Genomic DNA, 13,163 nt, shown 5'->3' on the forward strand with positions numbered 1-13,163 from the left:
GCGGTGTCCCGGGTGGCGCAGGCGCAGAGGCCGCCCCCCCCCCCCCCCCCCCCCCCCGGGGGGGGGGGGGGGGGAGATCCGGGAACTTCCCACGCGCCTGCTCGCTCTGGCAGGCTGGGGTGCCTCGGGGTCTAGACTGCAGCTTCCAGTCGGCGCGCGAGGGAGAAGGAGCCCAGCAAACCAGGGAGGAGGCTCGTCCGGAGCGGAGCGGCGGAGCGGCGGAGCGGCGACCCAGCTGCGGGAGGAAGCCAGTATGGTGCTGCCGCCAGAGCTGCCGCCGTTACTGCTGTCGCTGCCGCCGCTGTTACTGCTGTCGCTGCCCTGGGTGCCCACGGAAGCCAGTAAGTGACACTTCCCCCCACCGCGGCGTGGCAGCCGTGGCTCCCCCTCTCCCCCCGCACTGGCAGGATGGTCCGCCTCCCCCAGGGCTGGAGGAACAGAACGGGGAGGGACCCCAGCCTCCCAGAAAGCAGCAGGAGTTCCTTACGGTAGAACCAGAGAATGAATGACACATGCCTGGACACCTCACCTCCTGCTCCTGCTCACGGTGGCCAGACCCCAAAGGCTGGGCCCACTGACCTCATCAGAGAATGCTTGATGGGGGCGGGGCGGGGGGGTAGAAGAGGGCAGGAGCACATAACCTCTTCCCCCTTCTGACCCCAGATGTATGGCTCTAAGTCATGGCCATTCATTTATCCATGCAGCTGGGCAGTTCATCCTACACACATTCACCGAGTGTCTCACAATGTTCCAGGCCCTGGGGATATAGCTCTGAAGTCAGATGGCCCGGGTTTCAAAAGAGCTTTTGGCATTTAATACCTGTGTGAGCTCAGGAGAGTTTTAGGGGAACTAAAACTGTTTCCCTAAAAAGTGTTTCCCTAAAAAGTGTTGGGGATGGGGGGATGGAGATTCTACCTACCTTCTAAGACTCTTTCTTGGGTGGATGCCGATCAAAGTTGGATGCACTGGGTAAGAACAATAATGACATGGTAATTCAGATGAACAATATTAATTCTGAATGCAGACTTGGGGAAGCCACAGTTGATCATCTCAGCATTTCCCAAAAGGTGATTCCCAGAACTCTGGGCACTTCTCCAGAAAAGAGGGGCCCAAGGCTCGAGGACTTCACAGAGAGCCACCAACCCAAACCTCTTAAGGAGATTCCCAATATGAGCCCCACTGTGGCCTCCATTCGGAGAAGGGAAGCAACTTGCCCAAGGCACCAGCAAGAAGTAGCTGGTCCAATGAGTGAACCAAAATAGTGGACGGAGACCCCCTCTGCCAGGACGGGAGAGCCTGGTGCCCAGGAGCAGGGGCGCAGGGTAGACCTAGGCAAGTGGCTTGACCCTCAGAGATGCACCTGGCCTCTCCGTCCAATGGGGATGAAAATACAAGTGCGCATCTCACGGGATCGTGGAGAGGGTTGGGGGAGGCCACTTGTAAGGAAACAGCTTTGGTGTCTGGCACAGAGGAGGCACTTGAGTGTGGTCGTTACGCTTCACCCAATGTCGTCTTCGTGGCAACCTTGCCAGGGACGAGACCTGCCATCAGGTGGACGAAAGCCCCAGAGAAGGAGGCCCGCGTACCCAGAGCCACACAGCACACCAGTGGCACAGCCGGCATTCAGACCCACGCTAGCAGGCTCCCCACTCTCCAATTGCCTGTGTCTGAACCGTGCCCTCCTCCACACAGCACGCTCTAGGCACCCATCTGCTACTTCCCAGCTTTCTCTTCCTCGTAACACAATAATTAAAATATTCACCTTGACAGAGTTGTTGGCACTTGCTAATCCCTCTAGGTAGATTTCATTGCCTCGTCCACCCAGCAACCATATCATGCTCTAACCACCCCCAGTTTACAGATGACAAAACTGAGATTCAGAGAAGTGACACCACCCACACACAGTCTCACAGCAGCTGCTGCTAGCAGTACCAGAATTCAAAACCCTTACCTCCTTCCCACCTCCTCCATTCTCTTTATTATTACTAGTAAGAATGGACAGCATTGTGTTTATTAATAGCAGTATGCGCCAAGACATATTGAGGACCTACTATGTGCTGACGCCTGAGCCTGAAAGATTTTAATATGGAGCCCGGTGGGTTAGAGGTCAGGACTCCTGAGCGCAGACTGCAGGGTTCAAATCCCCCTTCGGCCATTTACCTTCTCTATGACCTGGAGGAAACGATTCTGTGCCTTGGTTTCCCCATCTATAAAGTGAGGGTGATGGTACTGTTTGCTTCAAGGAGCTGTTTAAGGACTAAACCCCGAGAGATGCGTGAAGCACTGAGAACAGCCTGTGCGTGTTAACTGTTATTAGTCCCACATTACAAACTAGGAAAAAGAATCAGAGAGGTTAGGTAACCTGCCTGAAGCCTCACAGCAGAGATCGGAAGGATCCAAAATCCTTGGGTTATAATTGCCTCCCTTCTTGTGCCAGGATCCCCTACAAACCTTCTCCCAATTGGGGTCCATGCATAGCAATAATAATAATACTATCATATTTCATGGATTCTAGGACTTAGATATGCTGCGCCTTTTCCCACCCCTCAGTCAGAGTTCCTGTAAATGACAGCGTCACAGTGGCCTTGATGACAGTGAGCTGATGGAAACGCTCTGGAACTAGATAGTGGTGGTAGTTACATGCACAGCTCAATGGCACGAACAGTGCACTTTAAAATGGTTTAAATGGCAGATTTAAGTTTTTAACCTCAGTATGGACCACAGTTTAAAGCGTCGATGGGGAAATGTGGTAATCACAGCCCCGCGAGGCTGCTCAGACGCAGGCAGGGAGCGGCAGACCCAGTCCAGCCCGGGAAGGGTAAGTGGCCTCCCGGGCGGCCCTCGGCATCCCGACCTCGGACGCCCGGGTCTGACCTGCCCGCGTTTGCCCCGCAGGGACCGGGACGGTTGGCGTGCTGGCGCCCCGGGAGGTGAGCGGCCTCCTGGGCGACACGGTGGAGCTGTCCTGCAAACTGCCCCCGCTGGAGCACGAGGTGCACGTGACGCAGGTGACATGGACGCGGCAGGATGCAGTGGGGAACGAGCTCAACGTGGCGGTCTTCCACCCCATACAGGGCGCCAGCTTCCCCGAGCCCGGCCGGTTGGAATTTGTGGGCGCCAGGCCGGGCCTGGAGCTGCGGGACGGGTCGCTGGCCCTGCGGGGGTTGCGCGCCCAAGATGAAGCCAACTACACCTGCCGCTTCGCCACGTTCCCCGAGGGCAGCAGGAGCGCACGCACTTGGCTCCGCGTGCTCGGTGAGGGGGGTGGGGCGGGGAAGAAGAGGGGGGCGTGGCGGCGCGGGGGGATGGAGCGGGGAGATTTTGTGGGGACCAAAGGAGGAGATGGGGCAATGATGGGGAGGTGGGGAGGGGGGAAGGGGCTGTAGGCTAGGAAGAGATGTGGGATCCTGGAGAGTAAGGTTAAGCTCTTGCAGACTGAGGGCAGAGCGTGGGGGTGGTGGATAAGAAGGGGGGACAGGTAGAGTCCTGGCAGGGGCCTGGGAAGCCTGGAGGCCAGGGTTTGCCTCCCAGTTGGCTACCACCAGCTTGGCAAACGCCTTCATCTCACACTCTCCTTTCCTCGCCTGTAAGGTATGGTTAGTTACAAGAGTGCTGTCCTCAGAAAGCTGTGCCTAGGGTCTCGGGAGTTTATCCAGCTGAACCTTAGAACAGAGGCCCCTGTGAGCTCCTGATGGCTGTCAATCATTGTTACTTCCTTTGGTGAGCAAGGGAGAGTTGAAATACACAGACAGGAAGGAGGGCCATTCTGACACCCAGGAGAAGAGGCTTTCCCCACCATGGGCCCAGATGCCCCCAGGCATTGTCATGGACTCAAGGTTCCTATTCCCCAGCAGAACATTTCCTCTTTGAAACTGAGTAAGTCCCTACACCTCTGGGAAGGAGGGATCACCCTGAGGATTAGTAAGAGCTGATGCGTACTTACCGGTACTCTCCCTTCCCGTGCTGGGAAGGCATCCAGGCCCTTACAAGACTGACTCCTGCACCGTTAAGTCCTTGGAACGGTGCCCACAGCACCCAGCCAAAGGCAGCGCTTTCAACAAATCTGGGACTTCAGGTCTTCGGGTTGAGAGTAACCCAGAACCAGTGAGCAGCCCCGGGGCCAGGGGCCGGGCTCCCAGCATCTAGCGACTGCTTGCCAGGCAGCCCGGGCTGGATTCCAAGGATGCTGTACTGAGTTTCCTGTTAGTGGGGACTTTGCTGGGGCTGGAGAGGGGGACATGAAGGATGGCAGCTCGTGGTGGCTTCAAAGCTGTTCTGGCGGATTTCAGGGGCACACTTCACACTGAAGGTGCCGCTGTCCCAGGCGCACGGGACACTCTTAAAAGGTCATGTGGCACTTCTGTTGTGGTTAGGTGTGTGATGAGTACCAGGCAAGAGAGGAAGCAAGACCTGTTGGAAAGGTGGGAAAAAATTGTTGTTTGAGATCTCTGCCGCTAAGATAACTTCTCCTCTGGCTGCTGCCAGAAATTTAGTAGAGCAGAGGGGCACCTGGGTGGCTCAGTCAGTGGAGCACCCCATGCTTGATTTCGGCTCAGGTCATGATCTCAGGGTCATGAGATCGAACCCCGTGTCAGGCCCCACGCTGGGCACGGAAACTTCTCGGGATTCTCTCTTTCCCTCTGTCCCATCCCACCCCTGCACAAGACCTCACTCATGCTCTCTCTCTCTTTCTCTCTCTCAAAAAAAAAAAAAAAGAAAAAGAAAAAAGAAAAAATTTAGTAGACCAGAAACAAGTTGGACCTATGCTACTAGACGATCGGGCACTACCCGATTCCAAAAGACACAAATGAGTCATCCTAACCCTGTGGTCATAGGGTTGGCATCAGAACATTTTCATTATCAAATTCTGCAAGGAGCTTTCTGGTTACTCCCAGAGGGGGCGCCTCTGATAGCACTCTACCAAGCCAGGGGCGCTGGCCATGAACCTGAGGTGGTCATTGTGATAGGACACCTTGGTGGGGCTCAGAATGTCAGCATGCTGGTACCTTAGTAACAACTGGGAAATATCAAGCAGCCCATGAAGAAAAAAGTTAATCTACCTCCTTAACTTTGGAGAGCTTCCCTCCGGTTGTAGGCCACATTCTGCAGCATCTACTGTGATCCCTTAGGCGAATCAGAGGCAACTGGAAACACAGCTTTTCGTGTCTACAATGAATCCCTCCCCAGCTCCACGCCAAAGTAGATAGACCCAGACCAATCTTCCTCTACTCTATGTTAATCAGAAAGAAAGGTGCCAAATTGCAGCAGCCCCTAAACCTTGCTTACGTCTTTTATTTTATTTTTGTAAAAGATAATGAGACCCAAAGAAAGGGAAGGGTGAGATTTCATGCTATGCTTTCACATTCATCAGTGAGGCAGGCTGGGAGGGGGCCTCCCCTCCAGGAAATCGAGTTCTCTTCTACCTCCTCGCTGGTACCCTGGGAATGAGGAGTGTTCCAATTGTGGATAAAATTGAAGGGCATTTTGCAAATTATAAAATAATGCCTTTTTGAAAAGCACATTTGGCTGTCATTTTAAGACTTAGTTCAGCTGTGAAATCCATCAGACGTGCCAAGCGAAGCACAAATTGGGAAAAGCAAAATAAATCAAACTTGAGCCCAAGCGATAGAGGGAATTTGCTTGAACAGAAGTGGACAACTGGATTGTCTAGTAGATTATTCCCAGCACCTGTGATTTCCTTTTCTCTTCATTAGCCAGAGATGACTAATTTAAATTTAGAAGCTGATTTTAACTTAAAATTTCCATGAATAAACTATTCATTGCAGATGCCTATTATACTATGTAACCATTGTTTTGGAAATTTTGTGTAAAATTAAAACTACCAGTATTTTACCAAAAAAAAAAAGACAAAAAACCCACAACCAGTGAGTCAAATTTAAGAGAAATCTCCAGTCGATAATAACACTACAGTAACAAGTAATAATGAGGAAGGAACCAAGCGGAGCCCCGGGTTTGGGAATTACCAGAATAATGAAGAGATGGTCACACGAGGGGTTTGGAGTGGAAGCCCAGCTCTGTCCCGTAGAACTGTGTGACCTCAAGCCTGTCTTCCCTTCTCAACCTCCACACAACTGCTCAGCCCTCCCCTCCTCCATGAAGCCTTCCTTCACCACTCCCCCAACATTGAGACACCCCTTCTGGGCTCCCCCATCCCAGCTTTGCCCATTCTGGGTTGCCGCTCTGTCTGTCTTCCCGTTGGACTGGGCTAAAGGCAGGGCTAAAGGCAGGGCTGGGGGCTGCCTCGGGCATTGCTGGGTCCCCAACATCGCCCACCCTCCAGTCAGGCACTGTATTCCATTCCCAATAATAATAGCAGCATTTCCTGAGCATGTATTATGCGCCAGGTACCATCTTGGGAGCTTTACCTGCATGTTCTCATTGCCTGTGATCCTGTCCTTATCTCCCATTGACAAAGAAACTGAGCACAGACACACCGTTAGCCACCCAACAGCTCGGGGACGGAGCTAGGATTTGAACCCGGACCTCCAGTGCACTCACCTAGCTGCCCCCCTCTGCTGGTGTGCTGTTGGCTGAAAGACCGCAGGTGAGGACTGACCAGTCCTTTTGGCTCTTGTCCGCAGCCCAGCCAGAGAACAAGGCCGAGGCTGAGGAGGTTCCACTCAGCCCGCTCGGCCCGGAGCCTGTGCCTGTGGCCCGCTGCGTCTCCAGTGAGGGCCGCCCACCCGCCCAAGTCTCCTGGTCACACCTGGATGGGAAGACCAATGAGAGCCAGGTGCCAGGACACCAGCCTGGCACGTACACCGTCACCAGCTTCTTAATCACAATACCCTCAAGCCAGACAGATGGCAAGCATGTCACCTGCAGAGTGGAACACGAGAGCTTCAAGGAGCCCATCCTGCTGCCCGTGACTCTCGATGTGCCTTGTGAGTGCGCCCAGATGTGAGCAAGGACAAGGACCACTATCCCGCTGTCTCCACCACCACCCCCACATTGTCTACTGGGGCCCATGGGGACTTTGAAAATCTTCCCTGTCGATCATATTTGGGGTGGATAAACAGCAGCTGAGGCAGGGTGATCCAGGATTCTTCCCAGCAGGACTTGTCAGAGCCTTGAATGTGCTCCTGTATGTGATGGGTGTCCAAGTGGCCTTTTCTCACAGGACACCCATGCCATTCCAGGACTTGGCTACCCAGGAAAATGACTAGAGAGAAACAGATCCCCAAAAGCCTTCTCAGCACCCAACTACCTCCCACCCTGCCAAGGACTTCTGGCCTTCTCTGCTCTGAAGGAATCCATTACCCAAGACTCCTCACGGCCCTCTCTGTCTTGGGCTGTTCCTGAAACCCACTGAAGCCTTTTCTCGTTATGACATGCTCCCACATATCTTTAGGCCCCTCTGAAGGGTCCCTGTCTTTGAGCCTATGTGTCTGTTTCCCTCAGACCCCCCAGAGGTCTCCATCTCCGGCTTTGATGACAACTGGTACCTCGGCCGCAGGGAGGTCGCTCTGAGCTGTGACGTCCGCAGCAAACCGGAGCCCACGGGCTATGACTGGAGCACGTGAGTCCTGGGTGGACTTGGGCCGACATGGGCCCCTGGGTCCTGGGTCTGAGGGAGGAGGGGCTGGGGGCAGGACTCCTGGGTCTGAGGGAGGAGGAAGCTGGGGGCCTGGACTCCTGGGTCTGAGGGAGGAGGAGGCTGGGGGCCTGGACCACTGAGTCTCAGGGAGGAGACTGGTACAAGAAAGTGAAAAGAGAGAAGTGGAGTCTAGGCCGCAGTAGGATTTCTGTCTCGTACACACAGTTTATGAGGCGGTTTAGGGCAGGTTCACCATTATACCTGCTCTTTTTGGCTGTCTGCTGTGTGCCAGTGGTCACCTTATCCCATGTGACCCCCACACCCCAGGCACAGGCAGCGCCGTCACCATGCCCGGGGTTAAAGATGAGTCGGGCCCCATTAGGTGCCATCACCTGCCTGGGTCCCAGGGCCACAAGGGTGCAGAAGTGGCTCCACACTGATCCTCCTAACGTCTGGGTTTGGCCACCTCCGCGGTCACCTCGTGTAACCCATCCAGTCACTTCTGGTAGAGTGGGTGCCATCCCCACTGTCTTGATGAGGAAGCTCAGAGCACTCCGATTCCCTCAAGTTCAGACCAAGGCTAGGATGCAGAGCGGGGAAAGAAAAAGGCAAGGGGATCGATTGTTTTACACGCTCCTTATCGGGCTCTTGTTCTTATTCTAAATAACTTACGACCATTGTAGAAACTTCAGACAATCCGGTTATGAGCAAAAAGAAGATCTGTAGTCAAGTGTCCAGAAATATACACCACTACCCTTTGTTACACAGCCCTCCTGCCTTTTGTTCTCTACCTTTCTCAGCAAAAACTGTGCCACAGGCACCTTTTTGAAACTTTCCCGCTGTCAGGATCGCCTTCCCACGTGACCCCATGTAGGTCCCCGTCGCCATGTCCCCCAGCGTTTCATCAGGCCAATCTGTAGATGTACAGAAAAGACGTACGACTTTCCCAACGAGCACTCAGGAACCCACCCGGTGCATTCTCATGCTTACCTTTTACTGGATTTGCCCAATCGCGTCCATCAGTCTGTCCCTTCTCCCCATCCATCCGTCTTCTACCTGTTAGGCATGTCAGAGCCTCCACAGCACCCTTTTCAGTGCTGCTGGGACCCCGTTCCATCCAATGCATATGCTATCAATTATTTAACCAACCGTGGACGGGGCTCACATCCCAGCTTGCAACCCTGCAGATGCCACGGGAGTGCCCATCCCCCACCAGCCCACCTCTGTGGATAGCCACTGCTACGTCTCTACGGTCAGTCAAGGGAATCATGGTCAAAGGTTTTCCAGTGGTGAAGGCAGACGCCTCTCCCATCCTGCTTCAAAGCACCGTGATCCAAGCCCATGAGCCATGGGGCTGGGTTTCCTTCCAGGCTATGCCGCATGCCCAGAAACCCATATTTCTCTGTCCACTAAACTGAAGCGTTTTGACGCTTGCTCTGTGCCAGATCACATGGGCCAGCATGTCTTGGTAAATGAAACAGACCAAATTCTCTCCCCTCCTGGTGCTTCCAGTCTAGTAGGGGAGGAAAACAATAGACAAAATAACGCTGTGAAGTCGGTAGTGCATCAGATGGGGATAAAGGCTGAGTTAGAGGTAAAGCAGAGGTGGGGGGGGGCATTGCAGTTGAAATCAGGGTGGGGGCAATAAAGGTCTTGCTAGGGTGACGTCTGAGCAGAGGACTGAAGGAAAGGAGGATGAGCTGGGCACATACCCAGAAGAGCATTCCAGGCAGAGGGAACAGCATGCAAAGACCCTGAGGTGGGGGTATTCAAAGACCACAAGGAGGCCACCGTGGACATAGAGCAGAGGGGAGAGTCACAGACAGTGTGGTTGGTGGTATCTGCAGCCAGCGTGTGGGGTCTGTGGCTGTGTAGACACTTTGGGTTTATGCTGAGTGAGGTGGGAGCCACAGGAGGACTCTGAACAGTAAGGGAGGTGAACAAGTTCGTTCTAACCAGATCTCTCCAGCCACAGCATGCAGGGCAGAGTGGGGTAGGCATGGGGTGGAGGCAGGGAGTCCTGGGAGAAGGTGGCCGTGGCAGCCCAGGAGCAGGGAGATCAGCCTGGGGTGGTGGCCGAGGAGGCCTGTGGTGTGGTCAGAGTCTGGAGAGGTTTTTCAGATGGGGCGGATGGCACCTGCTGCTAGGAGGGATGTGGGTATGAGAGGAAGAGTCGGAAAATTCCAGGGTTGCTCTCAACTGAGATCAGAGACGTCATGAGTATGCAGTGAGAACTCACACCTGCCGCTTCCTCCCGCCTCGGTCTCTCCCAGGACCAACGGGACCCTGCCGCCCTCTGCTGTGGCCCAGGGCTCACAGCTCCTGATCCAGACTGTGGATGAGTCCATCAACACGACTTTCATCTGCCAAGTCACCAACGCCCTCGGGACTGGCCAGGCAGAACTGCCCGTCCTGGTCAGAGGTGAGGAGCCCCTTGGGTGGCAAGAATAGAGGGACCGAAGGAGGAGGTCACAGCAGGATCCTCTCTGATGGAGGAGTTTGGAGGTGGTTCCTGGTTAAGGGAATCCTCAGACGCAAGAATGCTTTCTGATTCCCATCCTTCCCCTAACACCCCTCATGAAAGGACCAATGGAATCAGCTTTAGTCTCATTAACTCACCATCTGTACCATTGGAACCACTGTGCAGCCTCCCGGATACACCCCGTCTGCAAACCCAGGCTTGGGTAGCTGTGTGAGGCTTGTCCCCAGGACTCAGAAAGGGCTTTCCAAGCATGTGAGGCAGGAATCTCTATCAGTTGCAAGTGATAGAAGCATAATTCTAAATAGCCTAAGCAAAAATGGGACTTTACTGAAAATGCACCTTCAGGTATGGTTGGATCCAGATGCTCCAACTGTGAAACCCAGGAACTTTCCTTTACATCTCTTGTCTCTGCTTTTCTCTGTGTTCTCAGGGAGGTGAGATGTTCCTCAGCAGTTACAGCCTCCTGTCTCCCCTGTCTAGTAGTCCCAGTTGAAAGAATACACCACTTTCAGTAGCTCTAGCCAAAGTCCAGGGTTGACTGTCGTTGGCTTAGCTAGGGTCCCAGCAGCCCCGTGAATCTATCCCAACAGCCAAGGAGAATGGAATGCTCTGATCAGCCAGGCCTGGGTCAAAGTCCCGTCCTAGGAACCAGGGGGTGGAGTCAAGTCCACCTGAGACATGACCGGGAGAGGCCTGGCGGAAGCTTCCCTAAAGGATGAGGAATCATGTTTTAGGGGCACGTGAAGACCCCAGGAGCCCCTGAACTTAACCCTGCTTACTTCTTCTCTTCCAGAAGAACCTCCCAACCAGGCGCCACAACAAGGCTTGTCCACTCTGGGCATCGCTTTCCTGATAGTGGGAGGAGTCCTTGTCTTTCTGGCCCTGCTGGCCTTCCTGATTCGTTTCTGGCTGTCCAGACGCTCCCGTGAGTCCCTCCTCTTTGGCATATCTCCTGCCTGTCAGCTGAGAATGAGCATCCCCACAGCCGCCATGCTTGGCCACCTGCTATGATCTAGACTCATCCCCGAGTACGGCAGCCTCAGACTGAACCCTCAGTTCAGTACCATGGAAGTACCATGAGCTTCCCCTATTTGACACAGGAGGACACTAAGTTTTGGAAAATCCTGCTCACTGGATCATTGATTCCTTTTTGCAAACCTCTGGGGAGGAGGGGCGGTAGCTGGCACCCTGATCCCAGCTCTTAAAGGCCTGATCCTCTTGACTAAAGGGCTCCACATAGGCTGTTCCCCTGCCTGCAACACCCTCCCCACGGCTCTTTCGGGTGAAGTCCTTTGGCTTCATCAGTAGAGCTGAAGAAGAGCTGTTTTGCTGAGCCCTTTCCGGTGCTGAGCACTGACCCCCACTCTATGGATGAGGAAATGTTTGCTTGCAGAGAGGAGGTCTGCCAACGGGCTCGCAGCCCGAAAGTCAGGAGGAGAGGGCATTTCTGCTGACGACAAAGCTTCTTCCCTCAACCCCTAAACAAAACTGCCTCCTCACATCCCAGCTGGAGGCCTCCTCCTCCAGGAAGCCCTCCCTGATCTCCCAGAGTGAGCCAAACACCTGCTCTGGACTTCCCCCCCAGCCCCCACCCAAGGCCTTGCCCACTTGGGAACGCGCCACTGTGTGGGTACTCATCTATCTCTACAGCGAATTGTGATCCCCAGGAGGGCGGAGCTAGAACTGTCATAGCCACAGCTGTGTCCCCAGCCCTGCCTGCCCCTGCACCAGGCACACAGGAGGCACTTGAGGAAGGGTTTGCCAAGCGTGGCATCTTCAGAGCCAGACTGCCTGTGTCTGTGCCCTCAGTCTACTGCTTTATTAATTGTGTCATCAAGGGCAAATGACCTACTCTCTGTGACTCAGTTTCCTCCTCTGTGAAATGGGAGTAACCGTCCCTGATCATAAGCTCTCAGGGCAGCATTTGGCAAATCGTAAGCAACACGCCCGGCGCATGCAGGCTCTGAGTCTGGTTGTCGCCGGTAACAGTGGTTAATCTGAACTCCATGAGAGCAGGGATTGGGGCTGTTTTGCTCATGGCTGTATCTCCGGCATCTAGAAGGCCCCTGGCACAAAGCAGACATTTCCTATTTGCTGAATAAATCCCTGTGTGATGGCTGAGGAAACTGAGGCACAGAGCATCAATTGCCTTAGGTCACACAACTCCTAAAGGACAGAGCTGGGATTTGAAACCTTCTCTCAGGTTCCAGAACCCATGGCGAATAAATATTTATTTATGCTTAATAACTGCACAGATAGCTGGGTGGGGCATATACCCCAGTCCTGTTTTACGCATAACCACTGCGAGGAGGGGCTTCCCCATGTCAGCAACAGAACTGGGGCTGAGAATTCAAGGGGCTCTGCCACCCACATGTGTCCTCTCGCCATGCTGTCCAGACTGTCATTCATTCCCGAAACTTCTCCTTCTCTTTCCCTAGGTCGTGACCAACACCGTTCCTCGGCTAATGGCGTGAGTGTGGTGGTGGGGCTGAGGAGGGTGTGGGACTCTGCACGAACCACAGACTAATTGCATGGACATTCCCAAGGAGGTGACAGGCATCTCTGGGGACCTGTAGCATTTAACCAAACGCCAGCATGGTGTCAGGAGCCAGGTCCTGGATTTTCTCTCCAGATGTCTTGAGCCATGGTTCCCAACCCCTCCTTCCAGGCAGACTCCCCTGAAAAGTTTGCTTAAAATGCAGGTTCCCGGGCCCTGCCCCCTGAGCATCTGTTTCGGTGGGTCTGTGCTGGGGCCCAAGGATCTGCATTTCTGTAGGCGCCCCTTCCCTCCCCACTCATGACCACACCTTAAGAACTGTCGCCCCAATCACTTCTTGGCCTTTTGGCTAAGCTCAACTGAGGAAGCGCCGCCCTGACTTCCAGGGAGAGGGGAGGGAACAGGCCCGCAGCTCTTTGCACACGAAGGGCCCTGAGGCTAACGTTTTAATATCTGCCTTCTAGCATGTCTCCTATATGGTTGTTGTGGACATCAATGCCAGCTCTTCCGAGGATCCACCGAAAGAGAACACAAAGTGACAGCATCAGGACTGCTGGAGAGAGAAACTGGGGCCGGCGAGGGCATGGACCTTGCAGCTGGACCCTGGCCCCAGGGGAGGAAGCTCC

General features: G+C 54.2%; 1 protein-coding gene across 1 annotated transcript; it reads left to right on the top strand.

Annotated features, from left to right (window-relative positions):
- Positions 1–216: 216 nt before the first annotated feature.
- On the top strand, positions 217–12,689 carry PVR (PVR cell adhesion molecule). The gene is made up of 7 exons (XM_032838967.1): positions 217–341; positions 2,896–3,255; positions 6,603–6,905; positions 7,423–7,540; positions 9,832–9,980; positions 10,834–10,965; positions 12,479–12,689. Exons 1-7 carry the CDS (start codon positions 254–256, stop codon positions 12,565–12,567), a joined length of 1,239 nt encoding a protein of 412 aa, XP_032694858.1. The 5' UTR covers positions 217–253; the 3' UTR covers positions 12,568–12,689.
- Positions 12,690–13,163: the final 474 nt, after the last annotated feature.

The sequence above is a fragment of the Lontra canadensis genome, unplaced genomic scaffold, assembly GCF_010015895.1.
Source record: "Lontra canadensis isolate GAN:19392208 unplaced genomic scaffold, GSC_riverotter_1.0 scaffold107, whole genome shotgun sequence".
NCBI classification, from domain to species: Eukaryota; Metazoa; Chordata; class Mammalia; order Carnivora; family Mustelidae; genus Lontra; species Lontra canadensis.

Bases quoted from the DNA above. Each gene is read 5' to 3' on its own strand.
- PVR (XM_032838967.1), top strand. From the start codon at position 254: ATGGTGCTGCCGCCAGAGCTGCCGCCGTTACTGCTGTCGCTGCCGCCG. The intron at 342-2,895 runs GTAAGTGACACT...TTTGCCCCGCAG, and splicing joins CTGGGTGCCCACGGAAGCCA to GGACCGGGACGGTTGGCGTG. The intron at 6,906-7,422 runs GTGAGTGCGCCC...TGTTTCCCTCAG, and splicing joins CGTGACTCTCGATGTGCCTT to ACCCCCCAGAGGTCTCCATC.